Genomic DNA, 26,951 nt, shown 5'->3' on the forward strand with positions numbered 1-26,951 from the left:
TGTCATGGTTGTTCCTACAGCTCATAGGGTCACCAAGTCAATGCTAACTTGTAAATCATCTCTCGGGGCTGCTGTTACTATGCCTAAATCAGATTGTGTGTTTCTTGTGTTTGGATTGGTATACTAGCCTTCTCATTTAGTTCATTCTTATCCTACCTCCAGCACATTCTTCTTTTTTAATATTTTTAAATTTATTATGTATACAATATTCTGTCCGCGTGTATGCCTGCAGGCCAGAAGAGGGCACCAGACCTCATTACGGATAGTTGTGAGCCACCATGTGGTTGCTGGGAATTGAACTCAGGACCTTTGGAAGAGCAGGCAATGCTCCTAACCGCTGAGCCATCTCTCCAGCCCCTCAGCACATTCTTCTTAAGGAAGCTATACTCCTGTGTTGGTGCTACAGTATGTCATTGTTGTTCTTAGGGAGAGAAGCTTTAACTCCTTAATGTGGCTTTGAGGTTCTAAATAATATGTCTTTAGCTCATCCTTTGTACCACTTCCTGGTACTGCATTTGTCACAGAAAACTGTGGTACTAGACTTTCCTGCCCCAAAAGTTTTTGATGTAGGGCATGTTTGTTTGCTGACCACTGTGCTACTTTTATCCTCTGTGTTATAGCTGATACAGCACATCCCCTGACACATAGCAGACATGAGTGTGAGTGAAATGAGTCTCATGTACCTCTCTAATCCTGGCACTAGAGAGTCACTCCAAATTCAAGTCTGCCTTGACTACATAGTGTAAAAAACAAAAACAAGTTAAAATAGTTGTCTCAACATTTTTTTCTAAAGCAGACTGTGTTTATTATTTGTCTCTCAAGAGAAAGAATTGATGACACAAAATGATCAAACGTTTTTAGGAGCCTGGTAGGAAGAGGAGGAAGAGAGGGGAGGCGTGTCCCAGAAGCAGAGCTGTGATACATATCCCAGCAACTCTTAATCCATAGATGTTGGTCCAGAGATAGCTCTTGACGGTCTTAAGGTCTCCTTGTAACTCACATGCTCATTATTCCCCGTGATAGGCACTTGATTAATACCTCTTTCCTTAACTTACTTGATGGGTCTATGGATTTATAAATTTTAGGGACCCTCACTAAGTGGTAGCAAATCAATCCTTACTTCCCCTTTCTTTCTTTTTCTTTCTTAAAGAAAGAAAACAGATTTATTGAATATACTTTTGCTAGCAATAGTGGACAAAAATACTACCTTAGTAACACAACTTATTTTTTGCCTATATATGCATGTATGGTGTGTATGCATGCATGCATATGTGTTTACATGACAGGATATATGTACACCAGGATGCTTGTGTATGTCGAGGCCAGAGGTAGTTCCTCCATCACTCTCCAGACTAAATTTACTGAGGTGGGGATTCTTGGCAATTGGAGCTTACTGATTGGACTGGTCTAGCCAGCCAGCTTGTCCCAGCGATATCTTCCTCTGCCTCCTAACTGATGGGATTATGGTGGTCTGCCTTGCCCACCTGACTTTCATGAGATACTAGGAAGCTGAACTTTCGTTCTCATACTCGCACAAAAAATCCTTTATGCACTGAACCTAAGGAAAGCATTTATTTTATGCTTATGTATATGCTTGTGTAAATGGCAGGGGACACAGGAGTTCCATGGTGCACATGTATTCCAGTGTGAGTGTGTAAGCCAGACGGCAGCCTTTGGGAGCTGGTTTTTACTTTCCACCATGTGGATTCCAGAAACTGAACTCAGGTCATCAGGCCTGGCAGCAAGAACCTTTACTGACTAAGTGATGCTATGGCCCTGCAGATGTTTTTCTTAAGGAGACTTTTTTCTTAGATATTTCATAGCCTTGGGATCAGGCCTGTTATTAGATTTCTATTAGCAATAATTTGACTTCATCTTTTCAGATCACTATTTGCAAAAATGATGAATGTGTGTTGGAAGATAATTCTCAGAGGACCAAATGGAAGGTGATCAGCCCTACAGGGAACGAGGCAATGGTGCCATCAGTCTGCTTCATCATTCCCCCTCCCAATAAGGATGCCATTGAGATGGCCAGCAGGTAACTATGGCAGTGTGCTACTCAGTACAAACCTCCCATTAGAGGTTTCAAGTGCCCCACTACCAGCCAGCTGTTTTTCATGATGGATGGTTGTGAGCCACCATGTGGGTGCTGGGAACTAAACTCAGGACGGAGGAGCAGCCAGTGCTCTTAACCTCTGAGTCATCCTTCCAGCCCTCTTTATCTTTATTTTTTATGTAACTGAGAGATCCTGTTGCCTAGTTTTCCTTTCTAATTTTTGTTTTTCAAGATAGGACTTCTTTGCCTAGCCCTCTAGACCAGGCTGGCCTTGAACTCACAGAGATCTACCTTTCTCTGCCATTGGAAAATTTTAATCTGTAGTTTCCTTGTTTCCCAAGTGAACTTCAGTAGCTTTTGTAATTATTTCAGCATGTTTTGACTGCGTGGAGAACAGTAAAGCACTTGTAAGAAGTAATGGTGCGGTTTTCCAATAGCTCCAATGAGGATATTTTATCTATACTCTTTTATTCATGCTTTCCTTGTTATTTCTTCTCTCTGGCTTCTGGCAATCTTTTTACATGCCGGTAACGTTTGTGCTACTGAAGGTGTGTTCTGACAGAATACTATAGGCGGTCCAAATGAATGTCTCACTGAATTCCAAAGATGCCTTTATTGTCAGAACTTGCTACCTCTTCCTCTGAGCACCCAAGCTCTACCTTGCAGTCAGAGCTCTGACATGCACCTCCGTTATTTCTAGGGTAGAGCAATCTTACCAGAAGGTGATGGCTCTTTGGCACCAGCTGCACGTTAACACCAAAAGCCTTATCTCCTGGAACTATCTGCGGAAGGACCTTGACCTCGTACAAACCTGGAACATAGAAAAGGTAATTGTGAAGCTGTTACCTCTGTCTGATACCTGAAGAGTAAGCTTTATCAGAAGTTCTTTCATTACTGATACTTGTCCCCCAGATTAATGAAGGAAAGTAGAGTCCAGGATATACTTCAGTATTAAGGACCTGAGAGCTTTATTAGCAACTAAAAGTGGCAATTAGAATGGTTAAAGAAATGGGGAAAATAAGAGGGAGTTCAGTCTTCTCACTATGTAGAACAAGCACCATCTCTGTGTGCGAGAAGGTAGAGTGTGGAATGTGTGTACACTAGTGTACTGTGTGAGCAGGTAGAGTGTGCACACTAGTGTACTGTGTGAGCAGGTAGAGTGTGGAGTGTGTGCACAGTAGTGTACTGTGTGAGCAGGTTGAGTGTGGAGTGTGCACACTAGTGTACTGTGTGAGCAGGTAGAATGTGAAGTGGGTGCACACTAGTGTACTGTGTGAGCAGGTAGAGTATGGAGTGTGTGCACACTAGTGTGCTTTTTATTGACTCATATCCAGGGTGGAACTAATGGCATAACTTGTGAGTCCAGGAGCTGAGACATGATTATGAGTTCAAGGCCAACATACATTACATAGTAAGACTGAATGTGGGTAGAACAATGAACATTGTCCAGTGGAGCACAAGGGATATTCTGGTGTGGGAGTGCTATTATGCTACTGTTTACTCTGAATGTTGATTATATTGATGGGTTTTTATAGTGAAAATCAACATGCTAACAGCAATTACACTTATTTGTTTGTTTGTTTGTTTGTTTTGGAGGCAGGGTCTCACTCTGTACCCTGGCTGTCCTGGAACTGTGTAGACCAGGATGACCTTGAAATCACACAGATTTTTCTGCCTTTGTCTTCTCTGTACTTGGAATAAAAGCATTTGCCACTGTGCCCAGCCGATTTGTACACTTTTGTATATATGACAGAATCAACAAAAAAAGGAAGGAAAGGGGCTGGAGATATGACTCAGTGGTTAAGAGCACTGACTTTTCCAGGCGGTAGTGGCGCACGCCTTTAATCCCAGCACTCAGGAGGCAGAGGCAGGTGGATCTCTGTGAGTTTGAGACCAGCCTGGTCTACAGAGTGAGTTCCAGGACAGTCTCCAAAGCTCCAGAGAAACCCTGTCTCGAAAAAGAAAGAAAAAAAAAAGGAAAAGAAAGAAAAAGAACACTGACTTTTTTTTCCCCAAAGGACCCAGGGTCAACTCCCAGCATCCATATGGCAGTTCACTACTATCTGTAATTTGAGTTCTAGGGGATCTGACACCCTCACACAGACACACATGCAGGCAAAACACCAGTGCACATAAAAAAATAAAAATATATTTCTAAAAAAGGAAGGAGAGTGAAAATAGTATTTTTCTATTCTATTGAAATTTATTTATTGATTTTATTTTATTTTATTTTTTAAAAGCTTCGTTCCTTAGCCCCAGGAGAGTGCCATCAGGTTATGAAGAACCTCCAGGCCCACTATGAAGACTTTCTACAGGACAGTCATGACTCTTCTGTCTTCTCAGTGGCTGATCGCTTGCGAATGGAAGAGGAAGTGGAAGTTTGTAAAGCCCACTTCCAGCACCTGATGAAATCAATGGAGAATGGTGTGTGCAAGAGGCAGAGGGAGGGAGAGCAGTGGGAGAGCACCCTGAAGGGTGCTGACGACCCTTCTAATACAGAAAACCTTAGAGATGAGTTCTCACAGTCTTGCTGTGGAAGTTGATACTCTTTGGTTGTTAATGATAACCGACCTGTCACATTTCTTGGTGTATGTAAAATGTTCAGACTCCTAATGTCAGTGTGTAATGAGCATCAGGCAGGTCTCCAGAATAAGACTTTGCTTTCATCAATGGGACTTCTCATCTGCTGGAGCCAGTGGTGCCTTTTGTCTTAAGTAAGCTCTGTTGTCCTCAGATGAAGCTAAGTGATCTGTGCTTGTGTGTTGATAGAGGACAAAGAAGAGTCTGTAGCCAAAGTGTACATCTCAGAGCTGAAGAACATCCGGCTACGCCTGGAGGAGTGTGAGCAGAGACTCCTCAAACAGATTCAGTCTCCAGCCAGCTCTAAGACTGACAGAGATGCCAGGCAGGACATTGCATTAAGGATTGCAGAGCAGGAGGTAAGATGCAGGAAGAAGAGGAAATCCTTTTAGAATGAATTAGGAAGCAAACATGTAAGGATTCTAAGAAATGAGGCAATAGGCTTAAGACAGTCCTACTCAGGAATTCAGCCTACAACAGTGCCATTTACTGTGGAAAATGAGGATTTAAGCTACAAATATATTATTGAATTGATTCGTTTCCAGTACTTTTCCACTGAAGATAAGGACTACTTTCTAACATTGTTGTTCATATGTCTCCATTGTTATCGTGCGTTTTGTTCCTGATAGCACACTCAAGAGGATTTGCAGCGTCTGAGATCTGACTTGGATGCTATTTCTGTGAAATGTAGCATCTTTCTTCAGCAGTCTCCATCAGGCTCAAGTGCCACCACTCTGCGCTCAGAGCTGAACCTAATGGTAGAGAAGATGGACCACACCTATGGTCTGTCTACTGTCTATCTGAATAAGTGAGTACCATATCCATGGTCTGTGTCTGTCTGTGCTCTGTCTACTGTCAGTCTGAGTAAGTTGAAACCTTGGATTCAAAGGGCAGGTATTTTTTTTAATTGAGATCATTCCATGAATGATCCAGGAAGACTACAGATCTTGAAGAGCAGGTATCTATGCTGAGAAATTTTGGCTTCAGTTCCTAAGTAACATGGAGTGGGTTTACTTGGACTGTAATAACAAATGTCAATATTATGGGTGATGAATAAATTTGCATTGTTAGGTCATTTCTTACCTCATTTCTATTTGATTAGATACCTTTGAAATAACAGTTAAATATAGTAAGGAAAGTGGAAGAGAGCCTCATTCCTTCTTGCCACCAAAGGTGGCATGTCCCGGTACCACTTAGAATTTCACTCTGAGCTAGCTTAAGCTAACAATATTTATGTATCAGACTTTCTCATTTTTACAAAAGCCTGTTATTATTTAATGTGATAAAATTGGTTTGGGCAATTGTATTTTGTGATCCTAGGTAATACACATTATAAAACTCAAGTGCTGAGCTGGGCATGGTGGTACATGCTGTGGCCCAGCCCTTTGTAGACAGAAGCAAGACCAGCCTGGTCTACTGAGTAAGCTCCAGTACAGCCAGGGCTACACAGAAAAACCCTGTCTCAGAGGGAAAAAATTAAATTAAAGAATTGATTTTATCCCCACAGATTAAAGACTATTGATGTGATAGTACGTAGCATACAAGATGCTGAACTGCTGGTCAAAGGTTATGAGATCAAGCTGAGTCAAGAAGAAGCTGTGCCAGCAGACCTCTCAGCTCTGGAGTCCCATCGGGCCACACTACAGGTTGGCTGCTCTAGTTTCCTAATAGGTTGATTTACCACTGCTTTGGGGTTACAGAGGATTCAGGGGGGATGACTCAACACTGATGCATGTTTGCCCTTGAATTAGGCAGAGAATTGTTTTAATATATTTTAATAATATGTAGTCAAAGGGAAAGAGAAAAAGCTAAAAGGGATGGGACAAAAACGCTTTTCTCCTGTAAAATTATGGTTTATTAAATATAACCAATGATTGTATCAAAATAGCTTTGTAAGGCATTTTGCTGTGGCTTCACTGCCACTCTCACAGCCGCTCTAAGAAGTGAATAGGAGAGGGGTGTTTGTCTCTTGATGACTGAAAACACCAAGATCTAAGCCAGCCACAAGCCTTTTCATAACTTATATGTAGTAAAGTCAGATTTCATACATGAAGAACTCTCTGCACATTTTCCCGTGTGGTGCTCTGGGCCTGGTTTCTGGGTCACTGATACACTGTAGACTCTGCCGCAGACATTGTCCTTTTGCTTGTCTTAGCCTGAGTCTTTTTTAGGAAGAAAAATATTTGACCTGTTTCTTATGTTTCTGTAGCATTGGCTTAATGACGTGAAGGATAAGAATTCAGTGTTCTCAGTCCTGGATGAGGAAATCACTAAGGCAAAGGAAGTGGCAGAACAGCTTCGTCACCTAACACCAGAGCAAAACTTGGATTTGGAGCGTTATCAGGAGAAGGGTTCTCAGCTTCAGGAGCGCTGGCATCGAGTCCTTGCCCAGCTGGAAACCCGGTGAGGGGCATCCTAGCTTTCCTCCTCTTGGGGTTCAGGGAGTAAGGCTTAAACAGAAGCAGTTACCAACTATTTTAGCATTCATGTCTAGAAGTAGGAATTGATACGGGGTGCAGAATTTTAAAACAGCATGAATTCTGAACAAGATAAGCCCCAGAACATTGGAATCCTCTATTGTAAGGCAGACCTACGACCCTAACGCATGTGTTCCATCACTAGACTACATTCCTAGCCCACAGCTTGTTTTTGAGAGCTTTTTTCTTGGAGGGAAGCAAAGCTTTGGGAGGGATTATCCACCTAGCCAGTCAGATCAGTTCAGTCAGCTCTGACCGGTCAGTAGGCTCTGATCGCCCTCACATCCCCAAGTTTGAGACAGCCGTGATCCTTCTGTCCGGTGCCTGGGAGTAAACCTACGTTCTTCCACATGCTAGGCAAGCCTTGCGCCGCTTAGCCACATCTATAATGCCATATGTTTTTATAATATAGATTTGAATAGTGTTATGGTGACCATTTTTTAAGGAGAGAACCAAGGTTTTGGTGCTTGTTTTAATTAGGTTTGAATTTAAATTTGATCCATTTTCAGAGTGAGGCTTTATAGAATTCAGTGCTTCTATCACCATGTTGATTTAGTGGATCTGCTTTACTTCTGTCATCTGATGTAAGGTATGACTGGTAAAGACAGAAAATTGGCTTTCCTGGGTCTAAGAGTAGGAACATGTGCAGGGACTCATTCAAGTCCACTGTTGTCTCTGCTTAAATTGCTACCCTAATGATACCAAAGGATATCTAAAGATTCTAATTCCAGGTAATGAAAGAGGCGAATAGATTTTCGTTTATTTTGATACTCAAGGGTTATTTGTTTTTATAAGTTCAATGGATTTGACTGATGGTGTTTGTGGAAAATTGTGCAATGAGATTTTAAGTTGTATAAGGACCTATCTTTCCTCACCTTCTGCTACAAGAAATTACAGTGATTTAGCCAGGTGTGGTGGTGCACACCTTTAATTCCAGCACTTGGAAGGCAGAGGCAGGCAGATCTCTGTGAGTTCCAGGACAACCAGGGCTATTACACAGAGAAACCCTATCTCAAAAAACAAAAGCAAAAAAAGGACTCTTATACAAGGAAACCCTATCTCGGGGGATAAAAAAAAAAACCCAAGAGGGAAAAAGAAAGAAATTACAGTGATTTCCAAATCGTGGCTCTGGCACTCTGGCAGTTAATCTGTAAAATGGAAAAATTTGATAGGAGTTATCATGAGATGCTTGGGCTCTGTAGGATTTTTGTGAAATTTTTATGAAAACAACCCATTTCTATTCATTTTTAGGGCCCTGACTACACACATAGGTATCACTCAGCCTTGCAGCACTATTCCTATAAATAAAACTGCATCCTCCAAAAAGGAAACTGGCTCACTCATTGTGCTCTATTTATATTAACATTAAGATGTCTAACAGTGCTCCCCTTTGTCCCTCTAGGCAATCTGAGGTGGAAAGTATCCAGGAAATTCTGAGAGATTACCGAGCCTGCCATGGAACTCTTATCAAGTGGATTGAGGAAACCACTGCCCAGCAGGAGCTGATGAAGCCAGGCCAGGCAGAAGATAGCCGAGTGCTGTCAGATCAGCTCAGTCAGCAGACGGTGAGTGTTGAGTTAGCTCATCCTAAAAAATGATAATACTGCAGCAATCAAACCTTCCTCCAGCAAAACATCTAAGCCTGCTCTTAGATTTCAAAGGATAGTCTTAATGTACTGTTTGTTTGCTTGTTTTTGTGTTTTGAGACTGGGTTTTCCTATAGCTTTGGAGACTGTCCTAGAAGTCGCTCTGACACCAGGCTGGCCTTGCACTCACAGAGATCCTCCTGCCTCTGCCTCCTTGCTTATTTTTATAAAATACTCTTGCCAGGCTGTAGTGGTGCACGCTCTCAGGAGGCAAAGATAGGCGGATTTCTGTGAGTTCAAGGCCAGCCTGGTCTACAGACTGAGTTCCAGGACAGTCAGAGCTGTTACACAGAGAAACCCTGTCTAAGAAAACAAAACAAACAAACAAAAAAGATACTGTTAACATTTAGGCCAGAGACAGACCCATTAGGACCTTCAATCCTGAGTTTCTATGGTCATATATTAAAATTATTAAACATCTCCATTTTGCTTCTTATGTTATATTTTATTTTGCTAGAACCGGATCATGGGGTTTGGAAGAAAATTGCTTCATTTAGAGAATTTTTCTTGTTGGTGGTGGTGTTTTGTTTTGCTTCATACTGTGTTATTAAGTATATGAGGTGTGGAGTTTAATTGATTACTGTCATGGCTTACATACCTTCTAGCTATAAAACTTTGAAGAAATTAATTATCTTTCAGTTTTCTACTTCTTTTGTTAATCCTACCAATTGAGAGTAAGACCAGTACCACAGTTTGAAGCCAAATTTGAAGCAGGCTTTAATTAAATACTGGCAGGTTGATAGGCTCTGACCAGGTCCTAGGAAATGGCCCAGAATCACAGTTTGCAGTGGCTTAAGAGGGAAAATTCATAATTTATTGCATTTCTCATCTGGTCCAATCAGGGGCAAGCATACATCCTGATGAATTTCCTACCTGTAAACCTTCCGTCCACATGTGACCAAGCATATCTAGTGCAGATTGGTTAAACAAACTTGTTTAGGGGAATGAAAAACACATGGCTTATTATTTTCCATAGTAAACAACAGCCTCCAGCATTTCAGGGACTGTCTGTCCTTGGGCAAGGGACTTGCAGATCAGAGACATTTTTGTTTCATGGATCTCTAAGGCATAGTAATTAAAATTATTAAAATTTAAAATGTAACTTTGGTTCTTACAATTTATTCTTAAAATATATAGTTTATTATTCCTTTAGCCTGACTGATGAAGTTAATGCAAGAATTACTTGAAATTGTACATGTAAAATATTAAAGGGATGTAGACCAGTAGCATCAATATCCCCTGAACCATGTTAGAAATCAAGGTTCCTGGGCCCAACTCAAGATCTAGGCCTAGCCCTTCAATCTGATTGTGATGCTTCTAAGGCTTGAGAGTCACCACCATAGAATATAGTAAGTGTTCACCGCTTAGTGATGATATCTCAATGGTAATGTGATATTTTGGTTCTAGGAACTGTTTGCAGAAATTGAGAGAAATCAGACAAAACTGGACCAATGTCAAAAATTTTCCCAGCAGTACTCCACTATTGTGAAGGTAACTGTACCACATCCCAGAAGGAGTAAATGATCTCCATCTTAGGAAGATTTCACCATCACTGTAGGTCTCTTCTAGAGACCACTCCCCGCCAGCAGTGTCAGCATCACAGAGACTGCTTGAAGTGCCCTCCCATCTATTGTATCTGATCACATAGTTCACAGGCTTCCCAGATGGTTTCTATACATGTTGATGTTTGACAAAGTAGGGTATACATCCTTGAAAGATTTTAGAGGAACGGGTGATCATATTTGCTTTTTGGAAAAGATAGCAGTAGCAGATGAGAGTAGAAGTAGGGAAGATAAATAAGATACTGTTTAAATGAAGAAAGCGTGGAAGGGGGTGGAAAAATGCTGCAGGTTGCAGAGGAAGCACAGTATATGTAGTAAAATGAGAAAAGCGTTTTTAAAGGCTTTGGAAAGTTTCTAATCTCTGCTGGATTAATTAGGGAAATCCACTTCCCGTGTTTGAACTTCAGTTCCCTTAAGAGTGAGTTCAAAGAATTGGGTATCAAATCACAAGTTAGAAATTCAGGATTCAGCAGGTTATGTATGACCCACAGGCTGAATCTGTGCCATACACTCTTGGAGTATTAGAAGTTCAAGGTCAATATTTTTGCTTCACAGATTGTTTGAGACCACCCTAGGCTACATGAGACCCAGACAATAAATAAATAAAGTGATAAGAACTTGAACTTTGAGTGCACATAAATTATATTGCAACAGTGATTTTCCTTCATTTCCATACTATAAATAGCTACATTCATTTATAGAGACAGAATTAGTATTTCTGACAGGCAGAATGGCCCAATAGTTGCCAAACTAGTCTGAACAAATAGTAAACATAATCTAGCAACAAAGTACTATGGTTTTGTTGTGTAATGTGTCAGCTATGAAGGTCTGTGCAAAGGTAGTCAAGTTTCTCCTTCTCCTAGGACTATGAGTTGCAGCTGATGACATACAAGGCCTTTGTGGAATCGCAGCAGAAATCCCCTGGCAAGCGCCGCCGCATGCTCTCCTCTTCAGATGCCATCACACAGGAGGTGAGCAGGAAAGGAGGGATGCCACCATCTTCCCTTAAGAAAAGATCTCATTTGTGTCACCTTTCCGTTGTCCTCCTTATTTCCAGCTATTGAATTTTACTTTTCCAGCAGATAACTTACCTAAATTGTTCTTTATATAGTTCATGGACTTGAGGACTCGATACACAGCTTTGGTGACATTAACAACTCAGCATGTGAAATATATCAGCGATGCTCTCCGGCGGTTAGAGGAGGAAGAGGTGAGGATAGTTGGGTCCTAATTCTTCTTGAAATCACGATAAAAAACAAATGCTATGTCTCACCAGACATGGTGGCCCATGCCTTTAATCCCAACAGAGGCATCAGAGGCAGATGGATCTCAGAGTTTGAGGCCAGCCTGGTCTATAAGAGTGAGTGTCAGAACAGCTAGGGCTATACACAGAAACCCTGTCTTGATAAACCAACAACAAAAAAACTGAGCCTCAGGCAGAGAGTGTGGCTCATTAGTGAGCTTATAGCTACCATGAGCCAAGTCTTAAAGTTGATCCTCGCACTACATACTAGAATTCCTATATCTCATCTTTTAAAAGGTAAAGTTCATGCAGTTCTTGTCTTGTATTTACAGTGATCATGTTCTAGAAAGTTTGGTAAATACTAAACCAGTGTTCTAATGGGAAATAGTTGCTTTCTATAAGCCTTGGATTACATTTACAGCCTTGATTTGTATGCATTTTTGTTTAAAGATACTTTATTTAATGTGTATTATTGGTTCATGGAAACACTATCACTTTTCTCTGCAAAATGTTTATCAAAGATAGATTTATCTCTAAGACATGTCATAGCCCTCCGAGGCTTAGGAATATTAAACACTTCAATATTAGCCTAGACCTAAATTATGAAAGTTAGCAAGATTCTGTATGTAAAGAACAATTCATTTCCTGTCTGGCTTTGGAATCATGAAGTCATACAGCACAACGAGACTGACAACAGTACCAACTTTCTATTTCCTGCTGTAGAAAGTGGTAGAAGAGGAAAAGCAGGAACATGTGGAGAAGGTTAAAGAACTCTTGGGTTGGGTATCTACCCTGGCAAGAAATACACAAGGAACAGCTACCTCATCCCACACCAGTGCGTCCACAGACATTGAAAAGGCCATTTTGGAGCAGCAGGTTAGTGGAATCATTCATTGAAACAACAATTCTCATGGCCGTTTTATTCTAAAGTATTACTTTAAAAAAGGCTAACTTCTAAGACTTACAACAACTTCAGCTGTCTTATTTGTTTTCTTGACTGTTTAAAACATCTGTAGCTCATTTGTAATATTTGACCTAGGTTGTATTTTCTCCTTTGGTTTTAAAAATTTATTTGAAATCATGTTTGACTTGTTTAAATCTTGTTTGAAAAGTTTCTTTTTATTTCCTACTACTAGGTTCTGACAGAAGAACTGACAACCAAGAAAGAACAAGTTTCTGAGGCCATTAAAACGTCACAGATCTTCTTGGCTAAGCATGGTCATAAGTGAGTGTAACCTTTTCACCTGGCTGAATCTTAGGTTTGGGATGAGAAGTTTGAATAGAGAATTCTTGGCAACAAGAGCCAATTGTCGAGAGCCTTTTAGTTTGTACTGAGGAATTTTTTTGTTTTGGTTTTTAATTCTTGTCAGATATGGGAATTAATTTTAAGCATGATTGACATGGGGGTACAGGATAGAAGACAAGAAGCAAATTAAGAGGCTGTCCTGATAATGAGTGCAAGAAATGTGGTAGATTACAGCGGTGACAAACATTCAAGAGCTAGGGGACAGCAAGATGGTTCAGCACATAAAGTTGCTACCAAGCCTGACAACCTGAATTTAATACCCAGGACCCACAGGGTAGAAGTAGAAAACTGACTCGCCAAATTAACTGCTGACTTCCATATGTGTACACATGTGCCTGTGCACATACACATATGCTAAATAAATGTATGAAATTAAAAAAATATTAAGAATGAGTCTTTGGAAAAATCATTAAATAAACTGCTAGACTTGCTGGGCATGGTGGTACATACCTTTAATCCCAGCATAGGCAAATGGATCTCTGAATTCAAGGCCGGTTTGCTTGATCTATGTAGTGAGCGCTAGACCAGCCAAGGCTATATACTGAGACCTTGTCTCAAAACAAAACAAACAAAAAACTTGCTAGGCTTCTAGCATAGGCTGTTGATCATATAATGATATCAATCACAAAGATAAGAAACAGAAAAAGGAGTAAGTTGCAGAATAATGCAGCTTAGACATTGTTGAACATGATAGCCTCTAGAACGTCAGAGTAGAAATACCTGATATTTAGTAAGATTTGTGGACTACCTTATGTAGACTCACTAAAGATTCCCTGTGGCCAGGTCATAGCAAGTTTGGAATTAATGACAGAAGTCTTAAAAAGACAAAGATTTTAAGTCATTAATATAGTAGAAATCATAAAGGTAAATTTACCTAAAAGACTTTTAGGTCTTCTCAGTTTGTAAAGGGAATTTCAGAGAAGGAATAGAAAATTGTTGGTGAGTAATACCTCAGAACCCAAGAAAGTTCCAAAGAGGAGGGGGTTCAACAGTCAAGAAAGATTAATGAATATCTAATATATTTGGCAGCCGGAACTTTTTGGTGGCACTGATGAAAAGTTGATGGGTGAGTTCAGAGTCAGCATGGTGAACAGTAAATAAATGAGAGATGAGGGGCTGTGATTCCTAAGGCATGGTCATTGGAGATGAAAGCACTAAACACAAGTAACAAGGAACGGGATATACTCTCAGAAGACTGTGACTTCTTAGAGCATGAAGGACACTCAGCTGTGTTTACACTGCCTTAAGTCCCCCAGAGAAGAGCTTGTAGAAACGAAGGAAGTGAGAGAGGTTGGAATCAATTAGTAGCTAGAAAGTACAGCTTTAGTCAGGAGATATAGGCTCAGGAAAGGTGTGCACAAAGGTTATCTTTGTCAAGAGTGAAGTCCAGAAGTAAGAGAAGTAATTTCTAGGGGGCTGGAGAGATGGCTCAGAGGTTAAGAGCATTGCCTGCTCTTCCAAAGGTCCTGAGTTCAATTCCCAGCAACCACATGGTGGCTCACAACCATCTGTAATGAGATCTGGTGCCCTCTTCTGGCCTGCAGGCACACATGCAGACAGAATACTGTATACATAATAAATAAATAAATATTTTTTAAAAAAAGAAGTAATTTCTAGTGGTCCGTATGTATTTTCTTTTTTAAATAGGCAAAGGGGTTTATTGAAGATTAGGGTGGTGCTCAGGCAAAATGACAAGGGATTAACTCTGGCCTCTCACCTGGATTTTCTGAGGGAAATACTCAGATCCAGTTAAAATTGCAAACCAGGAGTATATCCACATGGCTACGGGATCCCCTTTCCTCACAGGATATATTTGCAGCAGTGGATCTTAGAGGTCTGGTTTTTGTTACAAAAGGAGATCCCGGCTAGCTTACCCCCGAAATAATTACACAGAAACTGTATTCATTTAAACAGTGATTGGCCCATTAGTTCCAGCCTCCTATTGGCTAACTCTCACATCTTGATTAACCCATTTCTATTAATGTGTGTAGCACCACGAGGTGGTGGCTTACCAGGAAGGATCTTAACCTGCATCCATCTTGGAGAGGAGAGGTACAGCGTCTGCCTCACTGCCTTCTTCCTCCCAGCATTCTGTTCTGTCTTCCCCGCCTACCTATATTCTGACCTATCAGGCCAAGCAGTTTCTTTATTAATTAACCAATGAAAGCAACACATAGAAACAAGGCCCACCTACATCACCCGCCTACCTATATTCTGACCTATCAGGCCAAGCAGTTTCTTTATTAATTAACCAATGAAAGCAACACATAGAAACAAGGCCCACCTACATCAGGTTTTTATCAAATTAATGAATGGACAGGCAAGAATAATATTAAGAAAATCCACTGCAGGGTTTGAATGCCAAAGATAAACTGAAGACAAATAGAGAAGATGATAGGTAAAGAACAATTGGAAGAGCCACAGAAGGCTTGGGGAATCTCATTGAGTTTGTAGGTAATTCTAACATAAATCGACATAGTTCATTCTCAGAATTAATATGGGGGGGCTTTTAGTATTCACCAGATTCAAGTTGTGAACCTCTAGGAAGACAGGAAAAGAATGAACTTGGTGACAAACACATGGTGGCTTTAGTTACATATGTAGTGTCATGTTTCCTAGAAAATGTTCTAAAACAAATGCGGTTGAGTAGTAAAACTTTGAGTTAAATGAGCTATTGAATGGTAGTAATCCTATCGTGGGGAAATAAACCAGAAGGGTCACCAGCTCAGCCCCTTCTTAGGCTACATAGAGACCTTGTCTCTTAAAATCAAAATTCAAAGCAAACAAACAAAAATGACTAAGACTGGGGAAGGGATACCAAGGAAAAGGAATGTGCTCAGAATATACATCCATGTACAGAGACTTTAAAAATAAGAAAAGTGGGGACTGGAGAGATGGCTCAGAGGTTAAGAGCACTGGCTGCTCTTCCAGAGGACCCCTGGTTCAACTCCCAGGACCCACATGGTAGCTTACAACTGTCTATGGCCCAGGTTCCAATGCACATAAAATAAATAAATAGATAATTTTTTTAAAAAAAAATTAGAAAAGTTAAAGATGACTAGGTAGAGAATAGGTAAGTGAAATTTATACTTTGTTTAAAATGAGAATAACCACAGGAGGAGTAAAATATAAAGTAGGACTTTATCATATATTCTGAGGTCTAAGAATTTAAATGTAAAATAATTTTATATTATTTCAGCATCCAAATTTGCTGTGTATGGGTAAGGCTAAGGTATTGAGACTATCATTTTGATTGAGATTTGCAGAACTACAAGCAAAGAGTTATTTATTTAGCATTGACATCATCGAGAATCACAGAAGGATATGAGTGAGATGCCAAAGTTGAGTATAGGAGACTGGTTATATCCAGATAATCCATTCATGGCAGCAATATAGCAGGTTTTGAATATAGTTTGGAGAATTTTTCCCCTGAGAAAGATGTAATGCTTCATCTTTCAGGCTCTCAGAAAAAGAGAAGGAGCAGATCTCCGAGCAGTTGAGTGCCCTGAACAAGGCTTATCATGACCTTTGTGACGGCTCTGCCAACCAGCTCCAGCAGCTCCAAAGCGAGCTGGCTCAGCAGACAGAACAAAAGGTATTTTTAGTTTGGGGATCCATGTATTATGGGTGCCATTTAAATGATATGAAAGTGGCTTTGCTGATTGAGAATCATGTTCACTAGCTCTCCATGACCAATGTGACTTAATATTTAACCTCACCTTAGCAGCCATTTATCATGTGTTTCTTTACTGGGGTTCCATGATGTGTTGGTCAGTCAGAAATACTAGAGAGCACTTACAGCAAACCCTCTGGATCTGGTTCATTCCCACTTCCACCCCCACTCAATCACTGCACATCAGAACAGCTAAGGAGAACTTAAATTCTGTGTTGTGTCTGATGACATTCCTTATGATAAGATATGATAGGATTACTCCTCTGTGACCTTGTCACCCAAGGTTGATAGCCAAGAGTTGTAGACGTTGGCTCGTGAAAATGCTTATAAACCTCTTCCCCCGCACCGCAGAGTGACCAAACTATCTGGCAGATTAGCTTCACTGACTGAGACGCTGGTTCCCCTCGCCCATGGTCATCCCATCATGCAGCACAGTTAACAGTTCTCACTTCACGTTCATTTTGTACCTATGAAAGCCATAGTTGCTGTTGGTTGTCTTAAATTCTTCCTGGATACTCATGTGTGTATGTGTGTGTGTGTGCGTTTAACCAAATTATATTCGTGTGTCTCTGGGATATACATGTGTGTTTGCCTGCTTATTTCCTATGTTGTGAAGCAATGGCCAGTTTATGTGGGGAAGGCCAATATGTCATAAAACACATTTGGTTTAATGATGCTCAAAATGATTGTCCAAACAAATATCTTGATTCTGGCCCATGTATATAAATATGTAAATTCATAAAATCTACAGAGTAGAACCAGTGCTGCTTTGATGGTATATTTCCAAAAAGAATGTGCTGGTGTAGAATTTTCTGTGTAATGTAGCCCACTTCCAGTGGCTTGTTGCTTCACTATATAAGGGAGTATGTGAAAAGTTTTAACAATTGCTTGCTGAGAACATCCAGTTCTCATTTTGAAAGGTTAAGAAGGGGTGGGGGGAAAGAAAGAGAAAAAGACAAGCTGCTGAGCACCACTACATTGAGCATGATGTGTCCCTGTACTGTGCGTTTCATGTAAAGTGTTGTTCTGATTAACTGACATCCTTGCTTACAAGTTTCACTAACCCTTTGGAGTTTAAGCACAAATGCACAAAGGGAAAAGAGGACGACCTGTTTGGGGTTCTTTTTTGCAAAAAACAAACAGTCGCATGCTGGACGCTAACACCAAGCTTACACTGTGTATGTGACACGGCTGAGCTGCTCCATAAGGCTCTATCTCTTACCTGCTGAGGCGGGCCCTGCAGTTTGGGTAAGTAGAAGCCCGTTATGTTTTCTTTCCATTTCTTCCCCCGTCTTTTACTGTTCATCTGAGTCAGACTGTCCATGTTTGGTAGACTGGATTTCACTGGATTACCTCCCAACTCAGTGCTGCCCGTCTGTCTTCCAGTAATGAGGGTGCTGGGAGGAATTATGAAGGCTTTTCTCTGGCTGGATTCCAGGCTTTTCTTCAATGTCAGTATTTTTGAGATTATAAATCTTACAGAAAACTGTAAATTTTCAACAGTTTTCCCCTTTGTCATAGTATCTCTTTCTCAGCAGGCTTTAAGTGGATTTTTAAAAAGGAATTTTTTTAGGTATTACAAGAGTCATACACCAGTGAAATTTTTACAATCTCTATAAAATAGATATATAGTAGATTTGTATAATTTGTGTGTTTTACTTATATAAATTGAACCCTACACTACAGAAAATAAGTTGGGGAAGAAAATAGCCTGGGGAATTATACCAAAATGTGCCATCATCAATTGAGCATATTCAATGAAATGGAGACATGAACCAAATCTTTGCTACGCATTCTATATGCATATGCGCTGTTACCATGCTTAAACTCTTCATGCAGTCTTCATGTGGAGAATGCAGCTCAATGGTGCTAAGGGTCTGCATACACATTTTTATTCATTCTTTGTTTGCTGCATGGTAGATACTGTCCCTGTACACTGAGGGGCAAACCATGTTTTTATATAGTTTGCTTCTCATTGAGACTAGAAATTAGGTACACTTGTTAGTAGACAGGGAAGTGATTGACAAATCAAGATTCTGTACGAATAAGTTTTCATGAGCTAAATAAAAACCAAAAATAACACTGTCCAAAGAGGAGACAGATAACGTCATTAAAGAAAATAAAGATGATGACTAGGAAGGGCATAGTGGCACCTGCTTTTAATCCCCACACTCTGGAGGCAAACGCAGGAGACCATGGTGTGTGAATTTGTGTCCAGCCTGGTCTACATAGTGAATTATTAGGACAGTCAGAGCTGCATAATGAGACCTTGTCTCAAACAAACAAACAAACAAACAAAAAAGAACTGTAAACTTGAAGTGTAATACAAGTAACAAAGCAGTCTAGGCAGTTAAGCTCTTAAATGATTTAAAGTTTGGAATAAAGGGCTTTAAATTGAGAATCAGCAGCCTGTTTTTAGAATTTGCAAGGGTAATTTTAATAATATAAAGATTTACCTTATTCTTTGAATTTAGAGACTAACTTCTGTTTAAGGTGTGGCTTTATTGTTTGCTGTTTTCCCAAACCATCCAAAGAGACAGTATAATAGCAAAAGACTGGAGGCCAGGTTGGCTTCTGGAACTCACTTGTAGTAGTAGTTACACCATCTGCAGTCCCTAATCTGTTCCCTCCCTGACTTACTACTTTCAGGTTTTCAAACTAACTTAAGTCAAAATCATTGCCTTTGGAAAAGCCAGAATTGGCTTCCAAGAGAGTTAACTCAATTACACACTCCTTGAATGATACATACAAGCCCATTTATTAGGATGTACAACTATTTTGTAGCTAAAAATCTCTTGTCCTTTGTACTAATCCTGTTATCAGCCACACCCCCCCCCCCCCAAAAAAAATAGCTGTTTCCGGAGCCTACATGGGCTGCAGCGCTGAGAAATTATATTGGGAACTGGTATGTGTCTGTAAGAATCTTTCTAATAATTTGATCTTATAAATAACTATCTAGATGTTAGAGCATGGATGGTTCAGTGATTATGAGCACTTACTGCTCTTCCAGAAGACTTGAATTCAATACCTACATTAGGCAGTTCACAATCATCTGTAACTCCAGCTCTAGGAGATCTGTCACCTTTGGTCTACTAGGGCACCTACACTCATATACTCATACCCACACATATATGTATACAGTTTTAAAACTAACTACCCAAGGCCAGCAATGTGGCTCAGCAAGTTAGAATACCCACTGTCAGGCTGATCACCTGAGTTTGCTACCCAGGACCCACATGATGGAAGGACAGAACCGAGTCCCACCAGCTGTCCACTACTTACACATTTGCGCTCTGGCTCTTGAATGCCTACATGAATACACGTACACATACCTTACACTCTGAGTATGTAAATAAGATGTAAAAATTAAAAAACTAGCTATCTTTTGTTCAACTGCTTGCCTCTTTTTAAAACTTTTTACTCAGATATGTTTAATGCTTTTATACTTTAAGCAATCTATGAACTTCTGACTCTATTAAATATTCTGCAATTTAGAAAAATGATTTCTTAGCATAAATGGCCTGGCTTGCATTTGACATTTCGTGTAGGTTTCTCTTGTGTTCAGAATTTTATCTGCTGTGGTTCTTTAAAAAGATTCCTTCTAATAGTTACACTTTACCATTGACTCTGATTCAATTTTCATTTTAATTTTTTTTTTTAGGGTTGCAGAGCTGTTGCTGGGGTGATTGACCTAGGCACAGTGGAGATATTTCCCATCTTCAGAGCCATGCAAAAGGGCCTTATTGACCAAGACACAGGCCTTGTGCTCCTGGAATCCCAGGTTATCATGTCTGGCCTCATTGCCCCTGAGAACAGTGAAAAACTCTCTTTGGAAGAGGGTCTCGCCAGAAACCTCATTAATCTTCCAATGTACCAACAGCTCCTGGAGCTACAGGATTCTCTGTCCTTAATAAGCAGGCTTGCAGAGACCCAAGGCCCCCGTTCTGTGGTGGAAGCAATTGAAAGAAAAATAATCAGTGAGAGACTCGGACTGAAAATCTTAGAAGCTCACCTGGCAACTGGAGGTTTCAGTCTCTCTCCAAGTGAGAACTGTATTAATCTGGAAGAAGCTTTTCATCAAGGTTTCATTTCATCATGGCTTCATTCAGTGTTACAGTCTCACCTGAGATCATCCAAGAATTTGATAGACCCTAACACAGCTGAGAAAGTTGGCTTGCTGGAACTGATGCAGAGGTGTATCATCCATCAAGAATCAGGCCTGAAATTGCTGCCTGTCAAGCAGTTGGCAGGGGGAATGGTGAGCTTGAGGTCAGGTCGGAAGGTTAGCATTTTCCGTGCCGTTCAGGAAGGATTGATAGATAAGCAGGTCACTGTCCGACTGCTGGAAGCTCAGCTTTTTGCTGGTGGCATAGTAGATCCAAGAACAGGACACAGACTTACAGTGGAAGAGGCTGTGAGACATAATTTGATTGACCAAGATATGGCCTGTGCTATTCTCATAAGGCAGCTTCAGACAGGGGGCATCATTGACACTGTCACGGGGAATAGGATGACAGTGGACGAAGCAGTGAGCAATAATCTAGTAGCTGCTAAGACTGCCCTTGTAATTCTGGAATCCCTCTGGTCATTCATGGGGTTACTATGGCCTGAATCTGGTGAGATACTCCCAATTACAGATGCTCTAGAACAAGGTATTGTGTCTACTGAATTAGCACATAAAATTCTCAGTAAACGACAGCAAATTGAGGCTCTTTTTCTACCAACAGTTACAGAGATTTGGTCCTGGAAGAAAGCAACAGAGAGTGGTATCTTAGATAAAGAACTTGTGAATAACTTAAGATCAATTTGTATCCCTGATGTTATGCCTCACATACAACTAGCAGACTCAGCAGAACAAAGTAAATTAGGTGTTGCTCCTGGTACCCTACCCCTGTCATGCCAAAGAGAGAAAATAGTAAGCCATGGAGAGAAGCTATTGTTTCAACTGATGACTCACAGCTACATTAATGTACAGACTGGGCAGAGACTGCTTCTGTTGGATCAGGAGCTGCTGGAGATTCTATCATCCAGAGATGAATGTCAAACAGATCTTCCAGATGTATTTGAAATTCAGCATCAAAGACTAGACACGTCTGGGGAATTGCAAGAATTGGATACTGGAAGTAACACCCAAATTTCCAGTGCTAAATGTACTAGGAAGCCCTGTGAATCCCAGTTTTCTTCTCAGAACAAAGACTATCCCAAGCCAGAAAACTATCCTGAAGCAAAAGGCAAAAGGACTGTTGTAGGAATAGAGTGCTCTTCTGAAGAGAGCCTTGAGAAGGATCTGTTTGTAAGAGAGCAAAAAGCAATTACTGCAAATGTTGGCACTTTGAAGGTCATAAATAAAGTCAACTTAGAGCTTCAAAGTCCATTGTTAGATACTAGAAAGGAAGAACAAACAGAAATGTTTAGCAAGGAAAACACCAGTGGAGGACCCCTCCTTGTGAAATGTCCTGAGGAATCTGAAGGTATGTCTTTGGTGCTTGAGAAAGACCTCCTTTCTACTGAGAAATCAGAATGGCAAGCTCCCACAAAGACTTCCTTCATATGTCAGAAAGAAAAAGTAAAGACTGTCAAAACTGAGTTTATTCCAAGTGAAACTATAATACCCCTCATAAAGTTCCAAAACAAAAATTCACAATGTCAGGTAGAGACTTCAAGCTTAAAATCAGAATTTAAGTCAGAAAATGGTATGAATATTAATTCTTTGGAGGAAGAGTTAAATGGAACACTTTTGGTTAAGGATAGCCACAAACAGAGCCAAGAAGGACAGAGTGTTGCAGATGGTCATATGGTGGTATTAGAAAAGACTGATACAGATGGTGATGGTGGTGAACCTTCCTTGTTGTGTGGTCATCCTTTTGAATTGCTGGAAGAAGCTACCTTAAGTAAGTTATCTTCACAGCTACTGGATGGTGGTATCATCCATGAAGAAACAGGTCAGAAACTCTTACTAAATGATGCAATAGGCCAAGGCCTTGTGTCTAGCCATACTGCTGTGAAACTAATGGGAAAACTGAACATGTTTCGGGGCTTCTTTGACTCTCAGACCTGTGAGTCTTTGACAACTGAAGAAGTCATTGATGAAGGTCTGATGGATGAAAAATTACTACATAATGTCCTTATGTCAGACAAAGCTATAAGTGGTGTCTTAGACCCCAGAACCAACTCACTGTGCTCTGTAAAGCAGGCTGTGGCAGCTGGCCTTCTTGACAAGGAGCTAGCCACCAGGATTTTAGAGGGGCAGGTGGTAACTGGGGGAATTGTGGACCTGAAACGAGGCAAAAAGCTTTCAGTAACTTTGGCCTCAAATCTTGGTTTGGTAGACAGTGCTGACCAGACAGCCCTTATAAATCTGGAAAAGGCTACCAAAGGCAGAGATGCTCAAAAAGCAGTTAAGGAGAGATTAACTGAGCTACAAATGGAAACAACAGGACTTATGGACCCTGATAGTAAAGCACCATTAACAGTTCTGCAGTCCATTGATAGAGGTCTTCTGGAGAGAGAAGAAGCTGTTTCTCTGTTGGCTAAGCAAGTACTTGATGGTGGTATCATTCATCATATTTCTGGGTTGAGACTTTCTGTTGATAATGCCTTCAAACATGGCTTAATTGGTGAAGATGTAGCCAGGCAGCTCAAAAAAGTTGAGAATTTAAACCATCATCAATTTTTTCATCCTCAAACAAAGGAAGCTCTTTCCTTCTCAGAAGCCATAAAATTAGATCTTGTCTCTCCAGAGTTGAAAAGAGAAATCCAAGAGATCCAGGACTATAGTGGGAACTTGGGAGGCTCCTTAGCTCATAAGACAGAATTACCTTCAGGAATGACACATGGAGTCGTAGATCCTGAGAACTGCAGAATTATTCCCTACTCAGAATTAGTAAAGAAATGTAGGATTGACACTGAGTCTGGATGGAGATATCTTGAAGTAATCCCATTCTCTGATATTAAAGATGAGATGAGCAACCAAGTGCTACCATTGTCTGAAGCAGTGCAGCATGGCAAGGTAGACTTTGCATCTACACTGAAGGTTTTGGAAGCTCAGGCGAACACTGGTGGAATTATAGATACAACCACAGGAAGAAGATTGACATTGGCATCAGCTTTGGAACAGAAACTATTGGATGAAAACATGGCCAGAATTATTGCTTTTCATCAGATTTCAAGTGGAGGAATTATTGATATATATAGTGATCAAAGAGTGACTTTAAAGGATGCTGTAGAGAAAAGATTTATTAGCCCTGAGCTGGCATCTGTGATCCAAGCAGATACCTTAGAAAAGCAAGGTGGGACTGAAGTATGTGAGTTGAAGGGTGAATTTCCAAAACCGGAGTTACTAGTTGAGTGTGGTGAGACCTCCAAGGGGAGCTATGATAAAGAACAACATGAGAAAGTGGTCCAAGTTGGAAGTCAGTGTGTTCAAGAAGAGGTTAAAGGAAGGGTTTCTAGTAGGGGAAAGGCAGAAGGAGGCAGGAAGTTTTCACTAAAGGAGATGGAAAGCAAGTCTCATGATGAGGAGAAAGCTTCATTGGACAATAAAGTTCCTGCTGTCATCATAAGTCCTGGTGGTCTTGAAGGTGAACCTTCACACCAAGCTTCTGATTTGAAACCCAGAGAGGAAGCTAGAAGTCACATGAGAAAGTGTGCAGATGTAGAGCAGGAGAAAGTAGCGACACAAATAAAAACGATTTCTCACGTACGACAATCTACGTCAGGCCTGGATGCTGAAGAAGCAAGAGAATGTCAAGGGAAAAGGATTTCAGAAGGCCAGGAATCTCATTGCAAATCAGTCGGCAGACTGTTGAGTGAGCAGTCAGTGAATGTGAGGGTTAACAGAGGAGTGGCTGTCGGGAAAAGTGTCCACACAGGCAAAGCAACAGGCCTTCCTGAGGAAAGCTTGGACCAGGAAGTTACTGTTGGTAATGAGCATGACTCGTGTATAAAGAGCCAGTCTCTGAGAATGATTGGAAATGAAAAGAGAAAAGACATTGGTAGAGAAATGAACTTTTCTGTTATTTGTAAAACTGAAGATTTCCCTTCCCAAGTGACATCCAAAGATGCTTCCCTACGAAATCAAGATGCTTTAACATTCTTCAGCGAAGAGGAAATAAAAACTGTGAACCTCTGCTCGATCTTAAGACCAGAAGAAAAGTTACCTCAAGAAATTGATAGTGATGCCCAGAAGAAACCATTCTCTTCTGAGATCCCAAGACCTGAAAGACTAAATGATCCGGACTCAGATGGAGAAGTCCCCGTTTCAGACACATTCCAAATTTCCAAAAGAGACATGTCTGCCCAAAGACCCAGCAGACAGAATACTACTGATGGCCAAAACCTGTGTGCTACATCTAAAACTGGGAAGACCAAAGATAAGATTTTCGCTTGTAAAGATGATAAAGAAAAGTTATACCAAGAAATACCTTTGGACTCAACAAGAGCTCATATATGGAAAGAACCCACAGTTTCTACCATAAATACAGAAGTAGTCAGTCATCTAGACTCCTCAGATAGAAAACATCTTCATGAGGATAGCAAAGGGGATCATGAGCTTTGTGAATATGAAAAATCTAAAATATCAACAACCCAGGAAACAAAATTTCTTGAAATAGTAAATCCTATAACTAGAGACCCAGAAGGAGGATCCTCTGAAGACACAGTGGGTCAGAAAGGACCCAGGGTCTTGGTATCCTTATTTCCAGAGAAATTGCCCAAAGGAATATTACTGAAGGAGAGCATAGAACAACACAATGCTGTCACTAGTCCCACTGTTTCAGAAGTCAGTGAAGAAATGCCAGTGTCCCTGCCATATTCTGCAATGAAGATAGATGAGAAGGTGCCTCAGGAAAAGCACAAAGAAATCCTTGGTGAAGAACAAGCTCCCTTCATGGCTGTACCTGGTGAGAAGGGGAAAGAAGGTGTAAACCCAGTGCCCTGCAGAGCTACTCAGGCAAGTAAATGTTTCTGTTTGCTTAGGGTTTGGGGCCTTTTGTTTTGTTTTGTTTTGATTTTGTTTTGAGGCAGGGTTTCACTTTGTGACCTTAGCTGACCTGGTACTCATTATGTATCCCAGGGTAGCCTCAAACTTATAGCAACTCTCTTGCCTCCCATTCTAGAATTAGAGAACACACACCATCACTTCTGGCTTGTAGTTTATTTATTAAAGATAAAAGTAGCTTTAGTGCTATGATGATTTTTTTCTTCTTTTCTATTTTGGTCTGCTTCCTAGGCAAGTACTCTACTACTGAGCTATATTCTCAGCCCTAACTTGATGCTGTAATTCTTAATTGGATATGGAAGTCACTTGTGTAAGATTGTATGCACTTATACATGCGTACATACATATACATACATACATATTTATTTATGGCATTACCTAAATCTCTTAAGTTACCAACTCATTTATTACCTATAATATAGTTGTTGGAAAATTAAGCATTGCCTGTGAATATCTTCCTAAAAATTTTTAAGAATTTTTGTTTGTTGCTTTTTATTTTTGTGATTCTAGCATTGGACCCAGGGTTTGCTATGTGGTTATTATACTGTCAGGACCTACCACCTGCCCAAGAGTCCTAAAGTTAGAAACTTATTTGAAATATTGGAATGATTTTACTTGAAATTAGAATGTCTTTTAGAAATGTTTTTAAATGAATCTAACTTATTGGTAATGATGTGCTTCTGTTCTCTGAGAAGGTTAATAAAATCACTTTGCCGATTGCTTAGAAATGGCTCAGACAGAATAGCATATTTCATCCTGTCTTATTTGTAGTACAAATAGCTTCTTTCTGTAACAAACAACTACCTCCTTTAAAAGCTGACGTTTAGGAAAACAGAACTTAGTTTTACTTTTGGTTCCACAGAATGTGTTTACCCGACGGCTTTGTTTAGAGCATGATGAGAAGCTGGTGTCCTATCTGTCTCTCTTACGGGATATTGAAATGAGAACCAAACAGATTCAGCCTTTGGAGCTTAGTGTGGCAGAGCTGCAGGACCTGCTGTGTCAGGCCAAGGTACGTTCCCAAACATTCTTCCATGTCCACTGGCTTCAAGATGGTGGCCTCCAACTATCTTGAAGATTTCAAGGCTTAAAAGTGCTTTTCACTCTCTCTCTCATTGGAAAAAAAAAATCTCTGGCTCCTTATTAGGCATTGGTAGGATATTCTAGGCTAGAACAGTAAGAGCCAGATTTGAATATACTTTGGATAGACATGTGCTGCTTTGCTTGTGTGGTCTTTGATTTAATGAGATAATTTCAAAAGCATTGTGGTTAGTTAAGAAACTTGAAGTAAGGTAGGCATGGTGATACATATCTTTAATCCCAGCCCTGGAAGTCAGAGGCAGGAGGACCCCTGTGAGTTTGAGGGCAGCCTAATCTACATAGTGAGCTCCAGGAGACTCTGTCTCTCCC

The 26,951-nt window shown here is 40.5% G+C and overlaps 1 protein-coding gene across 16 annotated transcripts in view; it reads left to right on the plus strand.

Annotated features, from left to right (window-relative positions):
* The window catches only part of Macf1 (microtubule actin crosslinking factor 1), a 333,972-nt gene that overhangs the window by 188,236 nt on the left and 118,785 nt on the right, over positions 1-26,951 (plus strand). For 10 of the 16 annotated variants that reach the window (XM_085686536.2, XM_085686537.2, XM_085686541.2 and 7 more), the window contains 16 exons: positions 1,884-2,038; positions 2,757-2,883; positions 4,297-4,480; positions 4,826-4,995; positions 5,266-5,444; positions 6,144-6,282; positions 6,846-7,039; positions 8,516-8,678; positions 10,167-10,250; positions 11,185-11,292; positions 11,433-11,531; positions 12,288-12,440; positions 12,701-12,789; positions 16,330-16,465; positions 20,205-25,493; positions 26,404-26,553. In XM_085686536.2, the coding sequence (XP_085542662.2) occupies positions 1,884-2,038; positions 2,757-2,883; positions 4,297-4,480; positions 4,826-4,995; positions 5,266-5,444; positions 6,144-6,282; positions 6,846-7,039; positions 8,516-8,678; positions 10,167-10,250; positions 11,185-11,292; positions 11,433-11,531; positions 12,288-12,440; positions 12,701-12,789; positions 16,330-16,465; positions 20,205-25,493; positions 26,404-26,553 (7,419 nt within the window). The remainder of the gene's footprint in view (positions 1-1,883; positions 2,039-2,756; positions 2,884-4,296; positions 4,481-4,825; positions 4,996-5,265; positions 5,445-6,143; positions 6,283-6,845; positions 7,040-8,515; positions 8,679-10,166; positions 10,251-11,184; positions 11,293-11,432; positions 11,532-12,287; positions 12,441-12,700; positions 12,790-16,329; positions 16,466-20,204; positions 25,494-26,403; positions 26,554-26,951) is intronic. The other 6 variants (XM_087904633.1, XM_085686544.2, XM_085686552.2 and 3 more) reach the window with 1 other exon arrangement.

Source organism: Myodes glareolus, chromosome 3 (genome assembly GCF_982192425.1).
Source record: "Myodes glareolus chromosome 3, mMyoGla1.1, whole genome shotgun sequence".
Classification (NCBI taxonomy): Eukaryota; Metazoa; Chordata; class Mammalia; order Rodentia; family Cricetidae; genus Myodes; species Myodes glareolus.